General features: G+C 43.3%; 1 protein-coding gene across 1 annotated transcript in view; it reads right to left on the minus strand.

Annotated features, from left to right (window-relative positions):
* vps53 (VPS53 subunit of GARP complex) overlaps positions 1-14918 on the minus strand; it is a 274701-nt gene extending 259783 nt beyond the window's left edge. The window contains exons 1-3 of the mRNA XM_070857048.1: positions 14819-14918; positions 11019-11099; positions 8597-8646 (exon numbers count right to left, since the gene is read on the minus strand). Coding sequence (XP_070713149.1) covers positions 8597-8646; positions 11019-11099; positions 14819-14914 — 227 coding nt within the window. The 5' untranslated portion in view covers positions 14915-14918. The remainder of the gene's footprint in view (positions 1-8596; positions 8647-11018; positions 11100-14818) is intronic.
* Positions 14919-24605: the final 9687 nt, after the last annotated feature.

Raw genomic sequence — 24605 nt, forward strand, 5'->3', positions numbered from 1 at the left:
AATGGCCTCCTTCTCTGCTTTATGATCCTGATCAGCCTGTGGCAAATATAACAAGTAGGTTTGAAAAAACATTGAAAATAAGAGATTTCTGGTGTGACAAAGATATGTGACATCATCAGGTGTAACAGATAGGCATGAAAAAGTAGCATTGCAGAAAAATTGTGTCAGTGTCAAAATGTGCCAGAGTATAATGTGCCATTATACACAACCTATATAAAGAATAGACAGACAGAAAAATTAACAAAAATATCAGTGTTTGTAAGCAGACTCTCGACATAGCCTGTGTCACTCCAGCACATCTGGTATGGATGCTTATGCATGAGCCTCCAAGTAATTGGAGATTAATGTACATATAATGATTTCTTTTGCAAAACTGCAATCAGGAAGGTGCTCTTCAGACAAGTGCTGATCAGCAATTGCAATTGCCAGTAGAATTACATCTTGCCTAAAAACATTTGCTTTTAAGTTAAAGGAGATGGCAACTGAGCAGTCAATGGCTAGGTGAATGGGGGTGGCGGGGGGCGGGGGGCGGGGGGGGGGGGGGGGGGAGAAGATAAGTATCCTGTTATAACTGCTTCATTTCCAGTCAGACATATCTTTTTAAGGCAGTGTGTGTATTTTTGCTGTTCTCGGTCCCCACATTGAAAACACCAGAGGAGCTGCATCTCTCTTCACACAAAGGAATGGACTGATTTGCTGTGTTTTGCCAGTGTCACCTGTGGCTCAGTGGGTAGCGCACTCGCCTCCGAGTCAGAAGGTTGTGGGTTCAAGTCCCACTCCAGAGACTTGAGCACATAAATCTAGGCCGACACCAGTGCATTGCTGAGGGAGTGCTACGCTGTCGGAGGTGCCATCTTTCGGATGAGAGGTTAAATCGAGGCCCCGTCAGCCCTCTCAGATGGACGCACAACATCCCATGGTGCTATTTCGAAGAAGAGCAGGGGAGTTATCTCCAGCATCCTGGCCAATATTTCTCCTTCTTAGGCAGTCCCCCGGAGTTGAGGATGACTTGCTTCCACACTAAAATGATTTCCAAGGCGACCGATGAGACCAATGCGGGATCTATAGTCTCGGTCACAGGTGGGGCAGACGATGGTTGGAGGGACGGGTCGGTGGGGTGCTTGATTCGTTGTATGCTCCTTCCGCTTTTTGTGCTTGGCTTCCTCATGCTCCCGGCGAAGAGAATACAACAGTGACTACACTCCAAAAAGTACTTAATTGGCTGTAAAACGCTTTGAGACGTCCAGTGGTTGTGAAAGGCGCTATATAAATGCAAGTCTTTATTTACTCTTCCTGCCTTATTCTTTTTGTCAAAATGTCTTCTGATGGAAAGAGGGCAGATCCTTCTCTAGGAGCCCAGACACAGTAGAAAAGTGCCTGCATTTTTCCAGCATTCAAACACAAGGAATTATGTTGCTCTTGCTTTAACAAGACAGGCACAGGCCCTTTGTAAAATGGAAAGTAAATCTGTCAGCACCTCTGAGCACGGAGGCAATGCCAACACAAGCAACGCTGAATGATAGATAAATGTCTGCAAGACCGGAGCACAAACAGGATTCCAGTGGGCACTAATTCATTATCTGAAGCCTATGTCTTTCAAATCTTCTCCCATGAATCCAAGTAACCAGGACATCATATATTCCGCAAATCAATTGTTATTTTTCAAAGTGTCGCTTTGATCTGTTTGCAGGGACTAATTAAGGAGACACAAACACCTCTGCCATTTCTCCACCAAGTTAATACGCTCATGATGGCTTCAAGTTACAGCCGAATCAGATTAATTTTTTTTTAAAGCTGTTTATTTGCCTGCCAAAATTTTTCACACATAACATGCACCATTAACGATTGAAAATGGGTTTGAAGCAGCAGTTGTGATTTTACAAAAACAAATCTTGAATTTATTTTCACATATAATACAGACCATTTCACACTGAAAAAAAAATTGGTCACTTTTTTTATGCATTATATGCAAGTATGCTTTATGCAGAAAAGGCTTCTACAAATAGGAATAAATCCATACTACATGCAAATACGCAATTTGTGTGAAAAATTACAATAATAATTCCATAACCACCTTGTAGAATTACCTGGCACAACTAGATTTTCCTTCTTTTAACAGAAACTGCAGTAGAACTCAGATTTTGACCATTATTGCTATGTTACTAAGTGTTAGAAAAGGCTATTAAACACATTGAACAAATATAAAAAGGAGACTGACACAATGTTGAATGATCTGGGAAAATGCTGTTAAGTAATAAAGAGCGGAGCCTTGGAATGTAGACAGTCAAAAATCTATTATTTATAATTATATCATCCTGAAACTTGGCTTTAGAAGCATCATATTAACTGCAATTTGACAACAAGACTTGGCTCTGAATGTGTTAAGATTGTAATGGGATATACTTTGTCTGTAAAAATTGTATCTTCTGTACTACAAGTAGAACATTTTTGTAAAATACCTGCATTAATTTAGTACTTTATAAAGTCTCTCAAACCATTCTATACACAACAAAGAACATTAAAGCAAACATTGTGATATAAGCTACTTTGCACACAGCAAGATCCCACAAACAACTATTTATACAACTGCAAATCATTGCAGGGTAATCGCAAATACTGCAAAATGAATCTACGACACACACACACACAGTAGCCCATTCATGGGCTGCTTTAGCACATTTACAATTCCCTGCACATCGCGCACTGTAAACAGCTACGGTCCATGGACTGCTGGTGGGAACATTGCAACCATCTGTGGTAACAAAAAGCATGCTTTAAGATGAGTGTGAAAGCGATGCACCCTACTGGGCTGCTCCTGCTGCTGCAACGCTTCATTCAAGCTCTAATCATCTACCATCCTAATTTGAATTTACTCAAGTGTAAATTAATGCCTTCAATTACCAGAAATTATGCAGACAGATCGGCTAGACAAACACGGGTATGTAACTGAAGGGATTAATGCTTTGCAGACTAACAACCTGAAGAATTTTGGTTAAGCTGAAGTTTATGGAGGCCAGCCAAGAGAGCATTGAAATAGTCAAGTCTGGAAGTGACAACGTCGTGGATGAGGGTTTCAACATTTGGATTGGAACAGGCCAAAGCCAGACAATGTTGTAGAGGTGGAAGTAGGCGGTCTTTGAGATGGAGAGGATACGAGGTCAGAAACTCAGCTCGGGGTCAAATAAGATGCCAAGCTTACCAACTGTCTGGTTCAGCCAGAGATCATTGCCGAGGAAGGGGATGGAATTGGTGGCATTGGGTACGGAGTTTGTGGTGGGGTCCAAAGATGTTAGCTTCAGTCTTCCCAATGTTTAACTGGAAGAAACTGCGGCTCATCCAGGACTGGATCTCCAACAAGCAGTCTGACAACATGGAGGCAGTGGTGTGGTCCAAAGGTGGTGGAGAGATAGAGGAGGTGTCATCAGTGTATATGTGAAAGCTGAACCCCATGTTTACATATGTTGTCACTAAGGTGCAGCATGTAAATGAGGAAGTGGGGAAGGGGTAGGAAGGGAAGCCATTGCTGAAGATTGTCTGGCTACGATCAGATAGGTAACAGTTGAACCAAACAAGGGCAATTCCACTAACCTGAACAAAGGAGAAACATTGGAGGACGATAGCCCTGTCTACTGTGTCAAAGCCTTTTAAACAGCTATTTTGCGAAAGTTCAAAAAAGTTTAAAAAAGGAGGCAGACAAAAAGCAGGAAATTATAGACCAGTTAGCCTAACATCTGTCGTTGGGTAAATGCTGGAGTCCATTATTATGGAAACAGTAGCAGGACATTTGGAAAAGCATAATTCAATCAAGCAGAGTCAGCATGGCTTTATGAAAGGGAAATCGTGTTTGACAAATTTGCTGGAGTTCTTTGTGGATGTAACGAGCAGGGTGGATAAGAGGGAACCAGTGGATGTGGTATATTTGGATTTCCAGAAGGCATTCGATAAGGTGCCACATAAAAGGTTACTGCACAAGGTAGAAGTTCACGGGGTTGGGGGTAATATATTAGCATGGATAGCGGATTGGCTAACAAACAAAACAGAGTCGGGACTAACAGGTCATATTCCGGTTGGCAAACAGTAACTAGTGGGGTGCCGCAAGGATCAATGCTGGAGCCACAACTATTTACAATCTATATTAATGACTTGGATGAAGGGACCGAGTGTAATGTAGCCAAGTTTGCAGATGATATAAAAATGGGTGGCAAAGCAAATTATGAAGAGGACACAAAACATCTGCAAAGGGATATAGACAGGCTAAGTGAGTGGGCAGAAATTTGGCAGATGGAGTACAATGTGGGAAATTATGAGGTTATCCACTTTGGCAGAAAAAAAATAGAAAAACAAATTATAATTTAAATGGAAAAAAATTGCAAAGTGCTGCAGTACAGAGGGACCTGGAGGTCCTTGTGCATGAAATACAAAAAGTTAGTATGCAGGTACAGCAAGTAATCAGGAAGGCAAATTGAATGTTGGCCTTTATTGCAAGGGGGATGGAGTATAAAAGTTGAGAAGTCCTGCTACAACTGTACAGGGTATGGGTGAGGCCGCATCTGGAATACTGCATATAGTTTTGGTCTCCGTATTTAAGGAAGGATCCATTTGCATTGGAGGCTGTTCAGTAAAGGTTCACTAGGTTGATTCCAGAGATGAAGAGGTTGACTTATGAAGATAGGTTGAGTAGGTTCTGTCTATACTCATTGGAGTTCAGAAAAATGAGAGGTGCTCTTATCTAAACATGTAAGATAATGAGGGGGCTCAACAAGGTGGATGCAGAGAGGATATTTCCACTCATAGGGGAAGCTAAAACTAGGGGGCATAGTTTCAGAGTAAGGGACCAACCATTTAAAACTGAGATGAGGAGGAATTTATTTTCTCAAAGCGTTGCAACTCTGTGGAATTCTCTGTTCCAGAGAGCTGTGGAGGCTGGGTCACTGAATATATTTAAGGCGGAGATAGACAGATTTTTGAGTGATGAGAGTAAAGGGTTATGGGGAGCAGGCGGGAAGTGGAGCTGAGTCCATGATCAGATCAGCCATGATCTTATTAAATGGCAGAGCAGGCTCAAGGGGCCAAATTGTCTACCCCTGCTCCTATTTCTTATGTTCAATTTTTCAGGTTTGTTCAAAAAAATAAGCTCAGCAAAGATTGTACATTTTCCTCCATTTGAAAAGTGCTTCCTAGTGACCCAACCAACGAAACTCCTCCATTAATGTAGGAAAGGCCTCTTACAATTCCCACTCAGCCTGACCCAACCCAGGGAACTAAGACCAAAGTGCTTCAACACTTAATTACACATTGCTCGCAGTGTATATGCATCCATACCAATAAACCCAATACACAATGTACTCTTTGCAAGCGCTGTGCAATCAAAGTGTATAACATTCATAAATCTTACATCTACACAAACTTTATATACAAAACCTTACTCACATTTCTGTCACACTTGTGTCAATTTTCCTCATTATAAATTCCTTTGTTTACATTTAGAATGGAAACTGCCAATCAAAACTTGTCAGGTAGTAATTATACCCTCCCACCAATAATGGCGCTGTAGCGCATCAGTTTTGCAGTTCGCAGGTCCTCAACCTGTACGGCAGAGAAACTCCTACACTTCCACTAACTCTACTTCCCAAACTGCCACAAAAGTTGCTATTTAATTATAAATAATAACATAAATTCGAAGTATTATATAAAATTAGAGCTAGAAGTATATAATTTTAAAATGCGAACTGAATTGTGTCTGCATTCCTTGGTCCAATTATCCCTTGCCTACTAACACCACTTCACTTGAATACTACACTTAGTCTTGACACCCTGTCTGCATTGTCATGGAAGATTCACTAGCAATACAAGTCTTGCATATAACAGCTGCTTGCATTTATACAGCCCCTTTAACGTAGCAAAACATGCCAAGGCGCTTCACAGAAGCATTATCAAACAAAACTTGACACCGTCGCATAAGGTGATATTGGGACAGAACAGGTAAGTTTTAAGGAGCGTCTTAAAGGAGGAAGAGAGGTAGAGAGGTGGAGAGGTTTAGGGAGGAAATTCAGAGCTTAGGCCTGAGCAACTGAAGGCATGGCCACCAATGGTGGTGCAAATAAAATCGCGTAAGAGTTCAGCACAGAGATCTCAGAGTTGTAAGGCTGGAGAAGATTACAGAGATAGGGAGGGGCGAGGCCTTGAGGGATTTGAAAACAAGGATCAAAATTTAAAATCGAGGGAAGAGTAGGAAATAGTAAAGGGCATTTCTACGATCAGAAAAATTGTAATGGATAAACTACTGGGAACTGACGCAATCCTTGTGGTGATGGGGCTGCCACAACGGCAGAGTACTGCAGGATTCTGACCCAGCGACAATGAAGGAACAGCAATACATGTCGAAGTCAAGATGGTGTGGGACTTGGAGGTGATGGTATTCCTACAACATTGCCTCTCTTGTCCTTCTCTTTGGTAGAGGTAGCAGGTGAGGGAAGTGCTGCTAAAGTAACCTTGACGAGTTGCTGCAGTGCATCCTGCAAATTACAAATACTGCAGCCACAGTGCAACGTGGAGGGAGTGGATATGGAGTCCACTGAGAGCCCCCAATCATGCAAACTGGTTGATGTCAAGCTTCTTGAATGTTATTGCGGCTGCAGCCATTGCCAAGTGGTGAAGATTCCATCAAACTCCTGACGGTAACCCTGTAATTGGCGGCGAGGCTTTAAGGGGTCAGGAAGGAAGTGAAGCACTCATTACAAAGATCCCAGTCTTTGCCCTTTTCTTGTAGGCAGTGTTGATATGGCTGGCCCAGGTCTACTTCTGGTCAACAGTGACCCCCAGGATGTTGAAGGTGAGCAACTCGACAATGGTGGTGGCACTGAAGGTAACGGAAAGATGGCAAGGGTTTCTCTTTTTGGCACTTATATGGCATAACTGTTACTTGTCCCTAACTGGATGTTTTCCAGCTACTGCTGTAGGCTGGCATGGGCTATTACAATCTATCCCACACCAAGTCTCTAATTCATTACCCTGTCCTCACTAATCTGCATTGGTTCCTAATCCCCCAACATCTCAAATTTAAAATTATTGTCTTTATCTTTACATGGCCTCACTCCCACAAGCCTACCACCCACCCCCACCATCTCAGAAACCTTTGAGAACCCTATAACACCCCCAACCCAAATTCTCCATTCCCCACCCCAGGCTTTTGTGCATTCCTCCCTCCCTTTGTCTCACCACCATCAGCCGTGCCTTTGGTCATGCAAGTCCCACTCACTGGAATTCCTTCCCTAAACTGCCTTGCCTCACACTGCCTCCCTCTCGTTTAATGCGTTCCTTAAAACCCACGTCTTCAACCGGCGTTTGGTCATGCCGCCTACAATGCCCTTCTTTGGCTCAATGTCCATTTCTTCACAGCTCTGTGAAATGCCTCGAGTACTTTACTACATTACAGGTGCTATGTAATTGGAAGTTGCGAATGTTGACAAGGAGAAAGGACAAACTAAGTAAACGTTGGTAAATGTAAATAATAGATTATCGAATCTGTTATCGGTGATAAAGTATGTGAGCACTTGGAAACGTATACACTGATAAGAGTCAGCATAGTTTTGGTAACTCATGACTAACAAGCCTAATAAAACCTCTTTCACAGAATCAGAGGTCATGAACAAAGGAAAACACATGAATATCAAAGACATGAATTTTCAGAATTTTCTTAAGGTTCTGTAAAAGAGTTTGCTAGTTAAAATTATGATACACAGAATTAGAAACAACCTATTAATGTGGATAGGAAATTGTTTGAGAGGTATGGGCAGAGAGTCGGGATAAATGGGAATGCTTGGACTGGTGGGAAACAGCAAGTGGTGACCCCAAGGATCGGTGCTGGGACCCCAACTTTTCACTCTATCTACAAATGACCTGCAACTGGGAAGAGAGAGAAACATATCCAACATATCAAAGTGATTCTAAAGCTAGAAGGTAGAGTTAATCATTGCATCATACAGCACAGAAGGAGACTATTCAGCCTGTGCCAGCTTTTTGAAAGAGCTATCCAATTAGTCCCACTCCCTTGTGCAGAGCGCTGCCTCATAGTTACGTGCATTATGAAGGGTAGCTTTATGCATACATAACCTGTTACAGCTAGCTACTTATTAGCTAGGACAACCTACATTTATACAACGCTTTTAATGTAGAAAAACATCCCAAGGCACTTCATGGAGATGTCATTTTAAAAAATGGACGGCAAAGAAGATATTAGGAGAGATGACCAAAGCATGGTCAGAGAGATGGGTTTGAAGGAGGAGAGGGAAGTGGAGAGGCAGGGGGTGTTGGGAGAGAATTTCAGAGCACGGGACCAAGGCAGATGAAGGTACGGCCACCAATGGTAGGGCAAGGAGTGGAAGGAAGGTGGGTATGTGGTGCACAAGAGCATTAGGTAATGTAAATACTTAAATTAAAAACTGTTCTTGTTGTCACAACACCTCACAAAGATAGAAATGAATGGAAGAGCCATTTTCACTTGTATGTACATATATATTTAAATGAGTAACTATAAATCGGTACACTGTGGAACCCATACTAGCAGTAAAGAGAATTAACAATTTATTTCACTCACCTTATTTTTAGTCTAATCTTGTTTACAACTTCATCAATGTTGGCTAAAGACTATGGGGAGAAAGAAAAGCAAGAATAAGAGCATTAAGTCTGTGAAAGGCTAAACTGAGTAAACAGCAGCTTTAAATTCAGTAAAGCAGTGACTCCTAGTGGAGCACAATAAAAGCGCAGTTAATCCTTCAAGCAAATAGCAAATTTTCCAACCTTAATTTACAGTCCATTATTCATATCGATCCTAAGCACTCCATCTAATACAATTGGGCCATTCGCTTAGAAGAATGGCCAACAGAGGATTTTTCAATGCAATTGAACTATTAACTGGCAGTCATACAACTGGCACACTAATGCAGGCAAGTTCACCGAGATACACTGCAGGGAACAAAAACTTGAATGTTAAACAGCCTCTGCTTAGAATAGTCCTGGCACTAACCAGACACAATAATAAAGTAACAGAGTTGGTCAGTTTCTCTACCTGTTGAGTTCTGTGTTTTCCTCACAAGTAACTAAGGGGACATTCACACTATAGCATCAGTGCAAAGAGATTGTGTTTCAGAGCAACACTGCAGTTATACTGCAAATGCAGCCTGACTCCGAAGTCAGCGCCCAACCTGACCTCCCAACAAAGTGAAAATTAGTGAGACGCCCTGGTGGAGGTAGTCTCACTCCACTTTGCTTCAGTGTTAGCTTGGGCATTGACACCTGATTTACCCTCCACTAGTTTAGTATTGGTGCAAAGCCAAAACCACTTCACACTGATACTAAACTGAAAGTGTGAACGCTCCACAAGTTGTACCACCTAAAAAAACAGCTTCAATCGGTACAGCCAGAAAATGAGCTATATTGGAATTATTTCCTTCAAATGGAGTATGCCAGCACCTTGCATAATAAATCAACTGAAGAGCTGGGAAATTATTGCAAGAGCTGGCACCTCATCCAACCGTCATTTTAAAGGGGATTAATTTGTGCAAGGCTGAATTGATGGCAGTAGTCACCAATTACTTAGAAAATCCTACAAAAGATCTTTTTAAGGATTTGCCAACTTCTTTCGATTATTGGTAAGTTCTACTTATTTTGAAGCGCAGACGGAAATATGCCATTGATGGGATTTTTGGGGAAAAGTTTTATTTCCTTCCCTCATTCCTTTCTAGATGGTTTCCCGACACCCCATGTACCTTTCCTAGCTAAGGAGGGGCGGGGGGGGGGGTGGGGGTGCGGGGGCTGAAGATCTGCTCCCAGGTTTACCCCCACTCCAGAGCTGCTCTGTAGCCAGTCACTCAGTAGGGACCGATACCCTTCCATGGAGTATATGCAAAAAATTCTTCTTGGCGTTGTTGTCAAATGTTGACTTCCAATAGAAACCTCTTGGGTTGGACTTCCTTGTTGTTTGCCTGCTCCAGACGCAACCAATAGGGAGGCATCTCAGAGTGGCTCCACTGAATGCACCAGGGTCCCTGACTGCAGACAGGTCCAAACGCCAATCAGAGCCACTCAATGTTAGGAAAGTGTGCTACTGGCTGAATACAATTCAAAAGTTTTGTTACCCATTGCTTCAAACGCAGCTGCTCCACAACATCTCCTTTTAAGTATTGTTATTGAAGCAGTAAGGAGGTGTGACCTGGTGAATATCCACTGGTAATGATTTGCCACAACATCAAGGAGAATCTTACTGAACATATTTTTATAGTGTTTTGAGTGAGGACTCCCTCCAGACATTGCTTTCCTTTAATCAGCTCTCCTACCTGTTGCAAAAACTTGGTTTTAATTCTATTATTTACAGCATCCCAGTGACCTGCCATATCTGGTTTCAAAGCAACAATAAGCCAGTAAAAGTGGCAGAAAGCTTTATGATTGCATCTGTCCTCATCAGAGATGCTGAGCCCAGAACTGTATGCGATTCACAATTCAGTAAGAATGAACTTGCATTTACAGAGCACCTTAGCACTTGGAGCCCAACGGCCTGTTTCTGGGCTGCAGGCTCGACAGATCACATCTCTCAGAAATGTTAAAAAAATTTCATGTAAAATGAATCACTGAGTGCAGTCAGTTACGTAGACAAATGCCATTTTGTAGACAGCAATGTCGCACAACCGGTGACACGTGAACGACTAAATCATATAATTTTGGTACTCTCCAGAAGTCTCGCTGAGGGGCTCTCAATACAGAGTAACTGCCCCCAAGTGACACGACAAATTAACTTTTTCAGAAGAACACAGAACAATAAAGAGGTGCCATGTGAATAAAATACACCCCGCTTCACAGCCCAATTACAGGCAACTGTCCACTCTTCAAGTATCTTCTGATGGCTGGAATAGACAGTCCTGAACCTTCAGGCGACCAGAACAACATGGTTACTATTTGGAACAACATATGGAGAAACCGCACATCATAGAAAAAAAATCCAACCATTCCTTCAGCTGTCCTACCTGTTCTGTTGGGAAGAGCGTGTTGATGTATTCCACCGCATTGAAATCAGCCCTGTCCAAGGGGTCCTGGCTGGGGAACACCTGTGTGATTCAGGCAATATGATTTGTCAAGCACTTTATTCAATATTTATCATTCAACAACACTAAGGGCCCTGCACAATCAATCTTGAGGAAAGAATCTGTGCAGTTTTAATTTACTTTTAACAATTTTTCATATGTGAAGCTGAGGAAAATCATTTAAATCTCTTATGGTTCTCGGTTTATATGCTAGTCCTTGTTTTTATTTTGGCACTTCCCCCTAATCCTCTCCTGAAGGCATCGACTCCGGCTGGGGTAAGATGAAGTATCCTTTACAACGCACATTAATCCTAATTTGAGAAGAGCAGTCCTGACTGCATCAACTAGAGATTGCCAATTCCCAGACCAATTATCTGTGGTGCCTCTCAAAATAAATTACAGACAAGTTTGACCACAGTGCAGGAATAGGACTGATACTGGCCAAGACCTTAGTTCACAAAAAAGGATCCTTTACCCAGAGGGAAGAGGCCTTCAGGCTGTACTAGGTAAGATCCCAGATCTCCAAGGTAAAAAGACAATGCTATCCAATCTCACAAAAATTCCTTTGTTTAAAAAAACAATGTTGTTGTTCACAAAGAGATCTCCAAATCCATCCTATTGACTTCTTAATTTGAAAACCCTGTTCTGCTCCTCAGCAGTTGCAAGTGAGTTTTCCCCCCAAAGGAAAATGGGTTCTGGGTCAAAGTCCTTTGTCATCTCAATATAGCTCGATGATCCAAAACTCAGAACCTACCTAGCGTCTTGTTTTCAATCTTTTCTAATATTAAATTGGGTGTAACAATCCCAGCGTGATCTCAACTGTTCTACCAAGTGTCGACGCGATCATCTTTCATGCACGGAACCATTTATACACCCCAAAACCTTATTTTACCGGAGTCACTTTCTAATAAGGCAAGGACACTGCCAACACTGTCAACTAGCATGGCTGAATCTTCCACCCGTCCACTTTATTTATGCAATGAAGATTATATCATTTATTATTCATTTTTGGTGCTTTTCCCAACATCCAATACTTCACATATATCAGTATTAAATACAATTTCCGATTCATCTGACTTTTCTTTGAGTTGTATCCTTTCTCCTCAGATCCCCAGCTTTCACACACAATTTGCCGCTAGCCACAAGTGGTCCAACGAACCAGTCATTAGTCTGTGTAATTGAGAGAATTCTGAAAATATTTCAAATCAAGAAATTCTCCCTTTGTACAACTTTTGACTATGGTGAAAGCAGTCAACAATGGCAACCTTTAGGACAAACTTCAGATGACGTTTACAGGCTGTATTATCCAATTCGTTCATTTTTATAGTTTTAATTTCAGGAAAAATAATGCTCAGCCTTTAAGTGTTACTATTACTTCAAATGTGGTATTGCACATGTATAAATTTTGTTTTTAAACACTATATTTTGGCAAGAACAGAATTCAATCTGCACATTTGAGTTTGGTCAATGCTGGCGTCAAAAACATTATAATAATGTTCTAGCATGTGGGGAAATTGGCAGTACAGAGTTGCATATAAAATATCAAACCGATCAAGGAAGTGCTGCTTAAATGAAAGACTGAAAAAAATGATAGCTTTGGAAGCACAATTTAAACATCGTTCCAGCTTCCCTTACACCCTAATGGGTAAAACCACTGTCCCGTGTAGCAGTGTGTCATTCAGCCCAGAAGATTGTAGGTTCAATTCCTAGTCTGTAATGAGTCAGCTGATCTCCACTACAATAAGAGTACTACAATGGGTTATCTCTTACTTACAGAAGAAATAGGCCATTTGGCCCTGTGAGCCTGATTCAATAGGATCATGACTGATTTTCAACCTCAACTTCACCTTCCTGCTCTATCCCCAAATTCCTTGGTTCCCTTAGCACCTCGTGTCTCATCGCCGAGAGCATGCAGAAACCAAGCGCAGGCAGCAGAAAGAGTGTGCGACAAACCAGTCCCGCTCACCCTTTCCCTCAAAGACTATCTGTCCCACCTGTGACAGGGACTGTGGGTCTCGTATTGGACTGTTCAGCCACCTAAGGACTCATTTTAAGAGTGGAAGCAAGTCTTCCTCGATTCGATGATGATGATAAGTCTCCAAAAATCTATCGCTCTCTGTCTCGTCTATAACTCAACAACTGAGCATCCACAGCTAGAATAGAAAATGTCAAAGATTCACAATACTTTGAATGAAGAAATTTCTCATCTCAGTCCTAAATACCCCTTATCCTGAGATTACGACTCTTAGTTCTAGACTCCCCAACCAGGGGAAACATCCTCCCAGCATCCACTCTGTCAATCTCTAAGAATTTAATGATGTTTCAATGAGATCACCTCCTCTTCTTCTAAATTCTAGGGAATATTGGGACAGGAAAAATATCAACCAGGGAACCTGTACATGGGTAAGAGTCAGATTCAGCTGTCAAATACCCTGCCAAAACTTACTGTCGAAGCTCATGCCATTTCAACAAGATATAAAAGTTAGGCTGACACTCTTGGAAGTGTATTCCAGGGTCAGTCAACACCTTTGGGAAATAAAGGCTGCCTCATCAAAAGTACCAATTTTGCCTGCCTCGTCCTGGTTCTGTTCTATGGACATTTTTTTATTTAAAAAAAATCAAAGCTTTAAATGTTTTCTCTTATTGCAAGTGCCTGAGATTCAAACTCTCTTCCTGAGGCAGCCAAAGGCGCAGTGGAGGAAGTGTTGAACTTCATCGTCGATGTCTGCCCTTGCTGATAATAGGTTCCCCAGGCATGGAAAGTGGTCCACGTTGTCCAGGGCCGCGCCGTGGATCTTAATGACCGGGCGTGCAGCGCTGCGTGGCGGGGTCAGGTTGCTGGAGGACCTTTGCCTTGCGGATGTTTTGTCTTACGGATATTGCAAGTGCACAAAAATATCCACTGCTGGGTTGATCTCATTTACTCCATCGTGTCCAGATTTGGGTTTGTCAACTAAGGGCAGGTCCGTCACCCATTGGGCGTGATACACACTTGGGTTTTTAAAAAATGACTCAAATCACAGTTTTAAAAATTAAAAACATAAATGCTGGAAAATCTGAAATGGTGGGTTTCCAAACTGCTGAATACTTTCAAGAAAATGCTCAGCGTGTCAGGCAGTATCCGGGCAGAGAGTGACACAGAGCTAACGGTCATCTGTCACTTGAATTCTCCACTCCACTCCCACTCTGACCTCTCCGGCCCTCGGCCTCCTACACAGTTCCAGAAGGCTGCACTGGCGCACTGGAGGCGGTGTTGAACCTCGTCGTCGATGTTCTGCCCTTGCTGATAATCGGCTCCCCATGGAAAGTGGTCAAGGGTCTTTGTCTTACCGATGTTTTGTCTTACGGAAGCCCGAGGGACAGCACCTCGTCTTTCGATTAGGCTCTTTACAGCCTTCCGGACTCAACACTGAGTTCAACAATTTCAGACCATAACCTCTGCCCCTATTTTTTCACATGGCAACTGTGAATAAAATGGGGTCACAGTTAATGTCAGTCCGAAACCGATCCCCACTGACAAGCTGTGGGCCTGTGTGTGTCTGTCTGCGTTCACCAAAATTGAAGCAGCCCCGGTGGTTTGGCTAAAAGTGGCTGTTGCCGAGCGGTGGGCCTTGCTGAGAGTTGCCAGGGCGACCGAGGCAGCCAGCTGTCACCGAGCTGTCAACAAACACTCCGCCGGTGGTCATGGCGCCCATTCCCCTCCCTCTCCCACTGCTGCTTCTCTCCCTCTCCCCCTCCTCTACCTGCTCGATCGCCTGCTGCACCTCCGGGGTCAGGTGCAGCACACCCTCCAGCTCGTCCACAAACTCCAGCTCGTCCTCCTCCATGGTGGCCGCCATCGCCGGCCAACTGCACTCTGGGATACAGGAGGACTCGGCTCCGCCCCTCCGTCACACGTGACAGGGGGGGGGGAAAGCCGGCCTCCACCGTCATGTGACCAGGGCCAAGTTGCCACCTCTGGGCAGGCATTGCCCTCAGTTCAATGCCAGTACTCCTTATTATGCTAGGTTCCTCAGCCGTGCCAGGGTTTTTGGCTTCCACTACTTTATCCACATATTGATCACACACTTTTTTTTTCTTTTAAAAAAATAAAAAAATATAAATGCTGGAAAAATCTGAAATGGTGGGATTCCAAACTGCGCAGCGTGTCAGGCAGTATTCGTGGAGAGAGCGAAACAGAGCTAACGGTCATCTGTCACTTTAATTCTCTGCTCCACTCCCACTCTAACCTCTCCGCCCTCGGTCTCTTACACGGTTCCAGCAAAGCTCAACGTAAGCTCAAGGAACAGCACCTCATCTTTTGATTAGGCTCTTTACAGCCTTCCGGGCTCAACATTGAGTTCAACAATTTCAGACCATAACTTCTGCCCCTATTTTTTCACATGGCAACTGTTGATGATTCTGCAATTCCCATTTATCATCATCATCATAGATAGTCCCTTGGGGTCGAGGATGACTTGCTTCCACACTAAAAATGAGTTCTCAGGTGACTGATGAACTCATTTTAAACGGTGGAAGATGCCTGTGCATGAATCCTATTAACATGGGGTGGCCGTTGCACGTCTGCTACCACTTGAGCTTGGCGGAGCAAGGTCTTGGTCCAGTGACAAGGGGATCCAAGACAACTGGAGACCAGGCTCCACCGCATGTGCCAATACATACACACAAACTCAAACATACTCTTACTGTCCTCCTTTCTTTCTCCTTCCCACAGGATCTCTCTCTACGTGGAATTCACGGTACGCAAAAGCACTGATCAGAGTTGTCCCTAAAAGATCTGCGTCCCGAAATTCCCATTTACACCTCTTCTAGACTCACCTTTTGTTTTTTTACTTGTCCTGTTACCCTCTCCTTTTGCTTTATACTATCATCCCTTTTGTCATTTAAGCTCTCCTGCCTTCCACCCTATCACGGACCTTCCCTTTTATTCTTTCCTGCCCTTCCCCTAAAATCTGTTACATCTCTAACTTCTTCCAGTTCTGACGAAAGGTCATCGACCTGAAACGTTAACTCTGTTTCTCTCTCCACAGATGCTGCCTGAACCGCTGTGTATTTCCAGCATTTTCTGTTTTTATTTCAGATTTCCAGCATCCGCAGTATTTTGCTTTTGTGTTAAATACTATCACCTTGCTAAAAAAGAAATAACAGTTTGTGAAATGCATAACAATTCAATAATGTTTCTACTCAGTTGAAATTACTAATAGAACTATATGCAACCCAATTCATGCGAACAAAGGTACAAAGTAATATTAAAATGTTCCAAGAAATGGTCTTGTTCAGTTTGGTCATTATAAATGTGTGGTTTCCCCAATTTTGGAAAATGAAAGAAAGATTGCATTTATATAGCGCCTCTCACGAACACTGGACGTCCCAAAGCAGCAGTTCCTGATCTGCTTAGTTTTTGTTGCAAGTGATCACATTGTAAGACAATATATCACATATTTTTACTGCATTGTAGTCTGAAGTGTTAACTGGAATTATTTATATTGTAGAAATAAAAAGAAAAAAAACGTAAATTCTGGAAATCTCAAATTAGAGACAATGCTGAAAGTGCACGGCAGGTCACAAGCTAATTACAGATGAGGAAATGCATTTGACCTATCTTAGCTCATTCATCCAGACAAACCTTACATTTACTCTATTGCCATATCCAACTGTTTCCTAAATTGTTACCAATTCTTCACACAAACCTTAGAGGTAACCTGGAACTCTCTAGCCCCTAAAAGCTGTTGAGGCTATCTCGATTGAAAATGTCAAAACTGAGCACATAAATCTAGGCTGACACTCCAGTGCAGTGCTGAGGGAGCGCTGCACTGTTGGAAGTGCCATCTTTCGGATGAGACGTTAAACCGAGGCCCCGTCTGCCCTTTCAGGTGGATGTGAAAGATTCCATGGCACTATTTCAAAGAAGAGCTGGGGAGTTATCCCTGGTGTCCTGACCAATATTTATCCCTCAATCAACATAACAAAAACAGATTATCTGGTCATTATCACATTGCTGTTTGTGGGAGCTTGCTGTGCGCAAATTGGCTGTCGCGTTTCCTACATTACAACAGTGACTACACTTCAAAAAGTACTTCATTGGCTATAAAGCACTTTGGGACGTCCAGTGGTCGTGAAAGACGCTATATAAATGTAAGTCTTTCTTTCTATTGATAGAATTTTGGTTAGGTATGGTTGTGAAGGGTCACAGACAAAGTGGGTTGATGGAGTTAAGATACAAATCAGCCATGATCTAATTGAATGGTGGAACAGGCTCGAGGGGCTGAATAATCTACTCCTGTTCCTATGTTTCCAAAGTTTCCAAGTTCCTAAATGATTCCAGGATTTTAGCATCTGCTATTTTATCCAAATATTGATCATTCTTTTAAAAAAAATGAAAAACATAAATGCTGTAAAATCTGAAATTAAACAGAAAATGCTGGAAATATGCAACAGATTAGCCAGAATCTGTACAGAGAAAAGACAAGTTAACATTTCAAATGTATATATCCTTTCCTCAAAACTACATGAGGAAACATGCATTGGCTACAATACACCAGTAGGTGGCATAATTGTACAATATAAGTCTTCTTATCCCTGACATTTATACTCTTGTGAACTTCAACAATTGCAATATTTTGGGAGCAATATTATATAACATGTACCAGTTTGAGAATGCCAATGATGTGGAATGACACAGGACCAGAAAACGAATGTTATATTGCAGCTCCATCTCACTTTCTTCCCGAGGACAATAGCGTTCTACGTATGCATCATCGTCATAGGCAGTCCCTCGGAATCAAGGAAGACTTGCTTCCACTCTAAAAATGAGTTCTTAGGTGACTGAACAGTTCAATATGAGAACCACAGTCTCTGTCACAGGTAGGACAGAAAAACGTTGAGGGTAAGGGAGGGTGGGACTGGTTTGCCGCACGCTCTTTCTGCTGCCTGCGCTTGATTTCTGCATGCTCTCGGCGACGAGACTCGAGGTGCTTAGCACCCTCCCAGATGCACTTCCTCCACTTAGGGCGGTCTTTGGCCAGGGACTCCCGGGTGTCAGTGGGGATGTTGCACTTTATCAGGGAGACTTTGAGGGTGTCCTTGAAACATTTCCTCTGCCCACCTTTGGCTCGTTTGCCGTGAAGAAGTTCCAAGTAGAGCGCTTGCTTTGGGAGTCTCGTGTCTGGCATGCGAACAATGTGGCCTGCCCAGCGGAGCTGATTAAGTGTGGTCAGTGCTTCAATGCTGGGGATGTTGGCCTGGTCGAGGACGCTAATATTGGTGCGTCTGTCCTCCCAGGGGATGTGCAAGATCTTGCGGAGACATCGTTTGTGGTATTTCTCCAGCGACTTGAGGTGTCTACTGTACCTGATCCATGTCTCTGAGCCATACAGGAGAGTGGGTATTACTACAGCCCTGTAGATCATGAACTTGGTGGCAGATTTGAGGGCCTGGTCTTCAAACACTCTTTTCCTCAGGCAGCCGAAGGCTGCACTGGCGCACTGGAGGCAGTGTTGAATCTCGTCTGCCCTTGTTGATAAGAGGCTCCCGAGGTATGGGAAATGGTCCACGTTGTCTAGGGCCGCGCCGTGGATCTTGATGATTAGCGGGCAGTGCTGTGCGGTGGGGACAGGCTGGTGGAGGACTTTTGTTTTACGGTTTAGTGTAAGGCCCAATATGTTGACCATGACTTGGAGTTCAGCCTCTGTATGTGCGCAGGTGCAGGCATCGTCTGCGTGCTGTAGCTCGACGATAGAGGTTGGGGTATTGGTCGTGAATCTGGCCTGGAGACGACGAAGGTTGAACAGGTTCCCTCTGGTTCTGTAGTTTAGTTCCACTCCAGCGGGGAACTTGTTGAGTGTGAGGTGGAGCATGGCAGCGAGGAAGATTGAGAAGAGGGTCAGCGCGATGACGCAGCCCTGCTGTGGATTGGGTCTGTAATGGATCCGTTGGTAAGGATCACAGCCTGCATGTCGTCGTGGAGCGGGCAGAGGATGGTGACAAACTTTTGGGGCAGCCGAAACGGAGGAGGATGCTCCATAGACCCTCGCAGTTGACAGTGTCAACGGCCTTTGTAAGGTCAAAGGCGGCCATGTACAAGGGTTGGTGCTGTTCCCTGCATTTTTCCTGCAGCTGTAAAAATCATGTCCGTTGTACCCCGTAGGGGACGAAATCCGCACTGTGACTCCGGGAGGAGCTCCTCAGCCACAGGGCGACGACTTTCCCAGTGGCTGATAACAGGGAGATTCCTCTGTAGTTGCCGCAGTCGGACTTGTCCCCTTTTTTAAAGATAGTCATGATCACTGCACCTCTGAAATCTCCCGGCATGCTCTCCTCCCTCCAGATGTGAGAGATGAGGTCATGCATTCGTGCCAACAGTGCCTCTCCGTCATACTTCAGTGCCTCAGCAGAGATTTCATCCGCTCCCGTAGCCTTGTTGTTCTTAAGCTGTTTTATGGCTTTTTCTACCTCGTGCAATGCTGGGGTTTTACTGAGGTGGTGGCGGGCAGCATGCTGCGGGATGGAGTCGAGGACACTCGAGTCAAAGGCAAATCTCACTTTCTTCCCTTGGACAATAGCGTTCTACTTCTGCATGCTTACATGCACATGCAAAGCTCTGCTCACTCGTACTCAAATTCTCATCAAAGAGCTAATTGTCATCCCCCTGTGCCATCAAAAACAAAAATGAAATTAACTCATTTTAAAAAACATTTTTTTCCCAATATTCTCCCCTTTTTACCCCAGCCAGAAGTCAAGATGCTGTGAACAGGGCGGAAATTTGACTAAAGCAATTCAAACAGGGAGAGGTGAGAGATAGGGAGGTTGTTGGAGAGAAAAGAGGAACTGAGGCAGGAATTTTTGAGGAGGCAATGTTTGTGCAAAGGGAACCATTAAGAAGATCAGAATGGGGCAACGAGGCCAAGATGACTAAGTGGATATTCTTCAATCTCAAAGACCAAAAGATCCACAAATTCCTGACACTTAGAGGTGTGGATGAAGTGTGGGAAAGATCAGAAGAAGTGTTTTGTCATCAAGAAGAGGATGTTGAGACTGTAATTGCCCTCTGTTAGAAATAACCTCTTTACGGCTATCTCTGGTCACTTTAAATAATCAGGTTCAGTGCAAACCAATATGGTGTGTTTAATAAAAGCTTAAGACGGAATATAACACATTAATTATACAGCAAAAACATACGACCGTGACAGGTAGCTGATTGGACAGACGATTGACACACCTGAGCAATTCTCTGAGCGGCTTGTCTTCTTTCCAACTGTGACCCTCCTCCTCTCTCTCTCTCTTCCTCCGTCTGTGAGGACAAGCTTTCAGGGGGTCACTTTTATTCTAGTTTTAGGGGTGGGCCTGAAACGGGATATTGACAAGACCTTTTGACCTATCGAGGTTCCTCTAAAATCTCAATGCCCAATGGTGCTTCGAGTTCTTTGTCTCAGCTCTCAAATCAAAAGCCCGCCCTAAAGATGTCGCATGATCTGTCCACTTGTCTTTTCCCTGCTAAAAGTTCTTCCTTTGGAACTTGTCTTATCTCTCTCATCCCTATCCTCTCGGGTATAATCAGTACAAGGCCTAGTACTTCACCCTTCCAACTACAAAGCCTAAAGCAGAGCTTTTTCACTTCAACCAGTCGTTACCTCCTTTACAACGTAGAAAACTGCTTTGTGTTAAGCTGACTTCCTCCAACTCCCTTCCATTAGCATTATACATAAAATACATAAACAAGGTTCAAGTTTTAACTTAAAAACAGATAATCGCTTAGCAACAGGGAGATTGTATATAGTACATAATACTATGTCCTCTACAAGAAACAAAAACATTAGCACTTCTAAGTATCTATCTAGTCTGAGGAGACTTTCCGTCTCCAAATTGAACACAACCATTTAAACACAGCATTCTTCACGTCACAGTTAAACATATACATTTTGAGGCATCTTTGGTTTCTAACACCTCCAAGATAGAGCGAGTGACAAGCTTTTGACCACATGACCATCTTACCTTGGCTCAAATCGGACATGGATAATCTAAGTTGTAAAGGAGAAGGGATTTTTTTTTAAGTGAAGAGCCAAGACTCATAGTACAGAACACTGCTAACTAGGGAAAGGCTAGGGAATTAAGTTTTCCTCCCTGAGTTAGATTTTATCACAAAAAATAGGACGCAAATAAACAGTTAAGCAAGACTAGTAGAAAGTGGTACAGGACCTTTCTTCCATGTTATCTCCTATTCTGCACCTGTTCCCAAATTAAAACGTCTTTATGGAAAATTGCTTCAGGACTATTAAGTCCTTGTTAAAGGACAATCAAGGGAAACTCATAGGGGGGTGGGGAGAAAGAATAACTGAAATAAATAGCTTTGAAAAATAATTAAATATCTGACAATAATCTAAGGAGCTGTTTAATGGCATGCTATCATTACTGTTGGGTATATTGTAAAAAACATATAGTTGCCATTTCAAGTGTTTCAGAAAAATATTACTAACTATGTGTGCAACTAATAATAACAGACAGACGATGAGTAAATATTTATCTGAAATCCTGTCTGGAACACTGTGGCTGCCTTTTTACGGTTTGCTTTTCAGCTGCAAGCAGGTCTGGTATCAACGTTGCAATGTCCTCTGTTACAGAGTCAGTGTTGATCAGGACATAAGGAGACTTAACACAAAGGAATAAATGTAATTCCAAAGCAAGCACGAGTGAGCCTTTTGTACCGTAGGGTTGGTTGCTGTGCAAGAGGATGGAAGCTTATTGGCACCATCAGTGCAGCAGGTCCATTGTACCAGAGGTCAGTTGCCTTTTGAAATTTCACAACCACCGCAATTTAAACATTAGCGTGTGTCGGCTGACATCAGAATTAACTATCCTTCCATTGAGGGTCAACAAAACATGTCATTAGGTAGCTGCGCTTAGGTGCATAACTACAATTTTGCACAATAATCAGATTCTGGGTTGAATTTTCCACTGTCTCTCCGCCCGGTTTTGGCGGAAAGCCACCTGGCGGAAATTCCCAGACAGAGTTCCGCCGGCGGTTTCGAAATACCACTGGGGAGCGGACTACCGGCATGCACCATCCAAAAACCGCTACCACCCAAGTTTGGGCTCAGCGGTGACCCTAGGTGAGTAGAAAAAAAAATGCCCACGAAAAGGAACCGGGGCTGGCCGGTAGGTAAGCAGTCTTGCAAAAAAAAAAGGTAAGTTAAAGAGTTTTTAATTATTATTTTAAAATTCTTTGACAGTAATTAAGATGAAAAAAGTCCTGAGAATGTTTTTTTGTTTTTTTATTTTATGTTTTTTGGAAAAAATATTTCATTGCGTTTTCCCCCCTCCCAGGCTCAACCCACAGCCTCGGTCTAAACTTTAGTAATTACCGCCCATTTTGATTAGGAACCGCGTAATCGGCTCAAGGTTGCGTTTGTCGCCGAGAATCGGGATGTAAGATCTATTTTCTTCGCCAGGTGGAATTTTATCCTTTTTGTGTGAAATTTTTCGCCCACGGTAATTTTAAAATCTTAGTGGCATTTTGGGCGGCAATCCAGCACTGGCGGATTTTTGGGAAATTCTCGCCCTCTGTCTTAATAGGCACATAAATTTATATATTTACATTTACACGTAAACTAGAGGTGATCCAAAACTCAGCTACCCGTGTCTTAACTCGCACCAAGTCCCGCTCACCCATCACCCCCTGTGCTCGCTCACCTACATTGGCTCCCGGTTAAGCAACACCTCAATTTCAAAATTCTCATCCTTGTTTTCAAATCCCTCCATGGCCTCGCCCCTCCCTCCAGCCCCACAACCCCCCCCAAGATGTCTGCGCTCCTCTAATTCTGCCCTCTTGAGCATCCCTGATTATAATCACTCAACCATTGGTGGCCGTGCCTCCTGTTGCCCAGACCTCAAGCTCTGGAACTCCCTGCCTAAACCTCTCCGCCTTTCTACCTCTCTTTCCTCCTTCAAGACACACCTTAAAACCTACCTCTATTACCAAGCTTTTAGTCACCTGCCCTGATTTCTCCTTATACGGCTCAGTGTTAAATGTTTTACATAAGAACATAAGAATTAGGAACAGGAGTAGGCCATCTAGCCCCTCAAGCCTGCTCCGCCATTCAACAAGATCATGGCTGATCTGGCCGTGGACTCAGCTCCACTTACCCGCCCGCTCCCCGTAACCCTTAATTCCCTTATTGGTTAAAAATCTAACTATCTGTGATTTGAATACATTCAATGAGCTAGCCTCAACTGCTTCCTTGGGCAGAGAATTCCACAGATTCACAACCCTCTGGGAGAAGAAATTCCTTCTCAACTTGGTTTTAAATTGGCTCCCCCGTATTTTGAGGCTGTGCCCCCTAGTTCTAGTCTCCCCGACCAGTGGAAACAATCTCTCTGCCTCTATCTTGTCTATCCCTTTCATTATTTTAAATGTTTCTCTAAGATCACCCCTCATCCTTCTGAACTCCAACGAGTAAAGACCCAGTCTACTCAATCTATCATCATAAGGTAACCCTCTCATCTCCGGAATCAGCCTAGTGAATCGTCTCTGTACCCCCTCCAAAGCTAGTATATCCTTCCTTAAGTAAGGTGACCAAAACTGAACGCAGTACTGCAGGTGCGGCCTCACCAATACCCTGTACAGTTGCAGCAAGACCTCCCTGCTTTTGTACTCCATCCCTCTCGCAATGAAGGCCAACATTCCATTCGCCTTCCTGATTACCTGCTACACTTGCAAACAAACTTTTTGGGATCCATGCTCAAGGACCCCCAGGTCCCTCTGCACCGCAGCATGTTGTAATTTCTCCCCCCATCTCATAATACTCCTGTGAAGCACCTTGGGTCGTTTCACTACGTTAAAGGCGCTATATAAATACAAGTTGTTATTGTTGCCTGGTCTGACACCACCAGAAAGCACTGCAATTAAGCAAAAAACTTGATGATCATTCTAGCTCACTTTAAAAGAGTTGATTTTCAGATTTCAAATGCTATTTTTGTAGACATTTCGGAACTGGAGCATATTCTTGAGGCCTTAAAGGACACAGGATGTTCAAGCGTGGACCACCTAACCACTACATAAGAACATAAGAATTAGGAACAGGAGTAGGCCATCTAGCCCCTCGAGCCTACTACGTCTTGACTTAGTTCGTCTTGTCTCTTCTTTTCAGTCTTAGTGGTAGCCCACATTCTGGGCCCAGCCCCTCCAAATGTTTTTTTTTATAATTTGAAAGAAAAGTCACTTCATTCGAGTAGCACTTAGTCACTTGACACAGTTCTGGAAGCACTGATGCGTGCCAATGACATACATTAGACAGTGTGACAATCCACCTGCTGGTACAAGTGTGCAGGTTTAGTGTGTGTCTTGACCTAACAACCGCACAAACCTGTTACGTATCTTTTTGAACAGCTATCATTTTTTGCTTTAACTGCAAAAAGTAGTCGAGGTATTGGTGGCAAACAGACTGCAACATCGCTGTAGTCAGTGATGGAAGTTGGGGAGAAAATAAAGGACTGGCATTTATATAGTGACTTTCACGACCACCGGAGATCGCAAAG

Source organism: Pristiophorus japonicus, chromosome 16 (genome assembly GCF_044704955.1).
Source record: "Pristiophorus japonicus isolate sPriJap1 chromosome 16, sPriJap1.hap1, whole genome shotgun sequence".
NCBI classification, from domain to species: Eukaryota; Metazoa; Chordata; class Chondrichthyes; family Pristiophoridae; genus Pristiophorus; species Pristiophorus japonicus.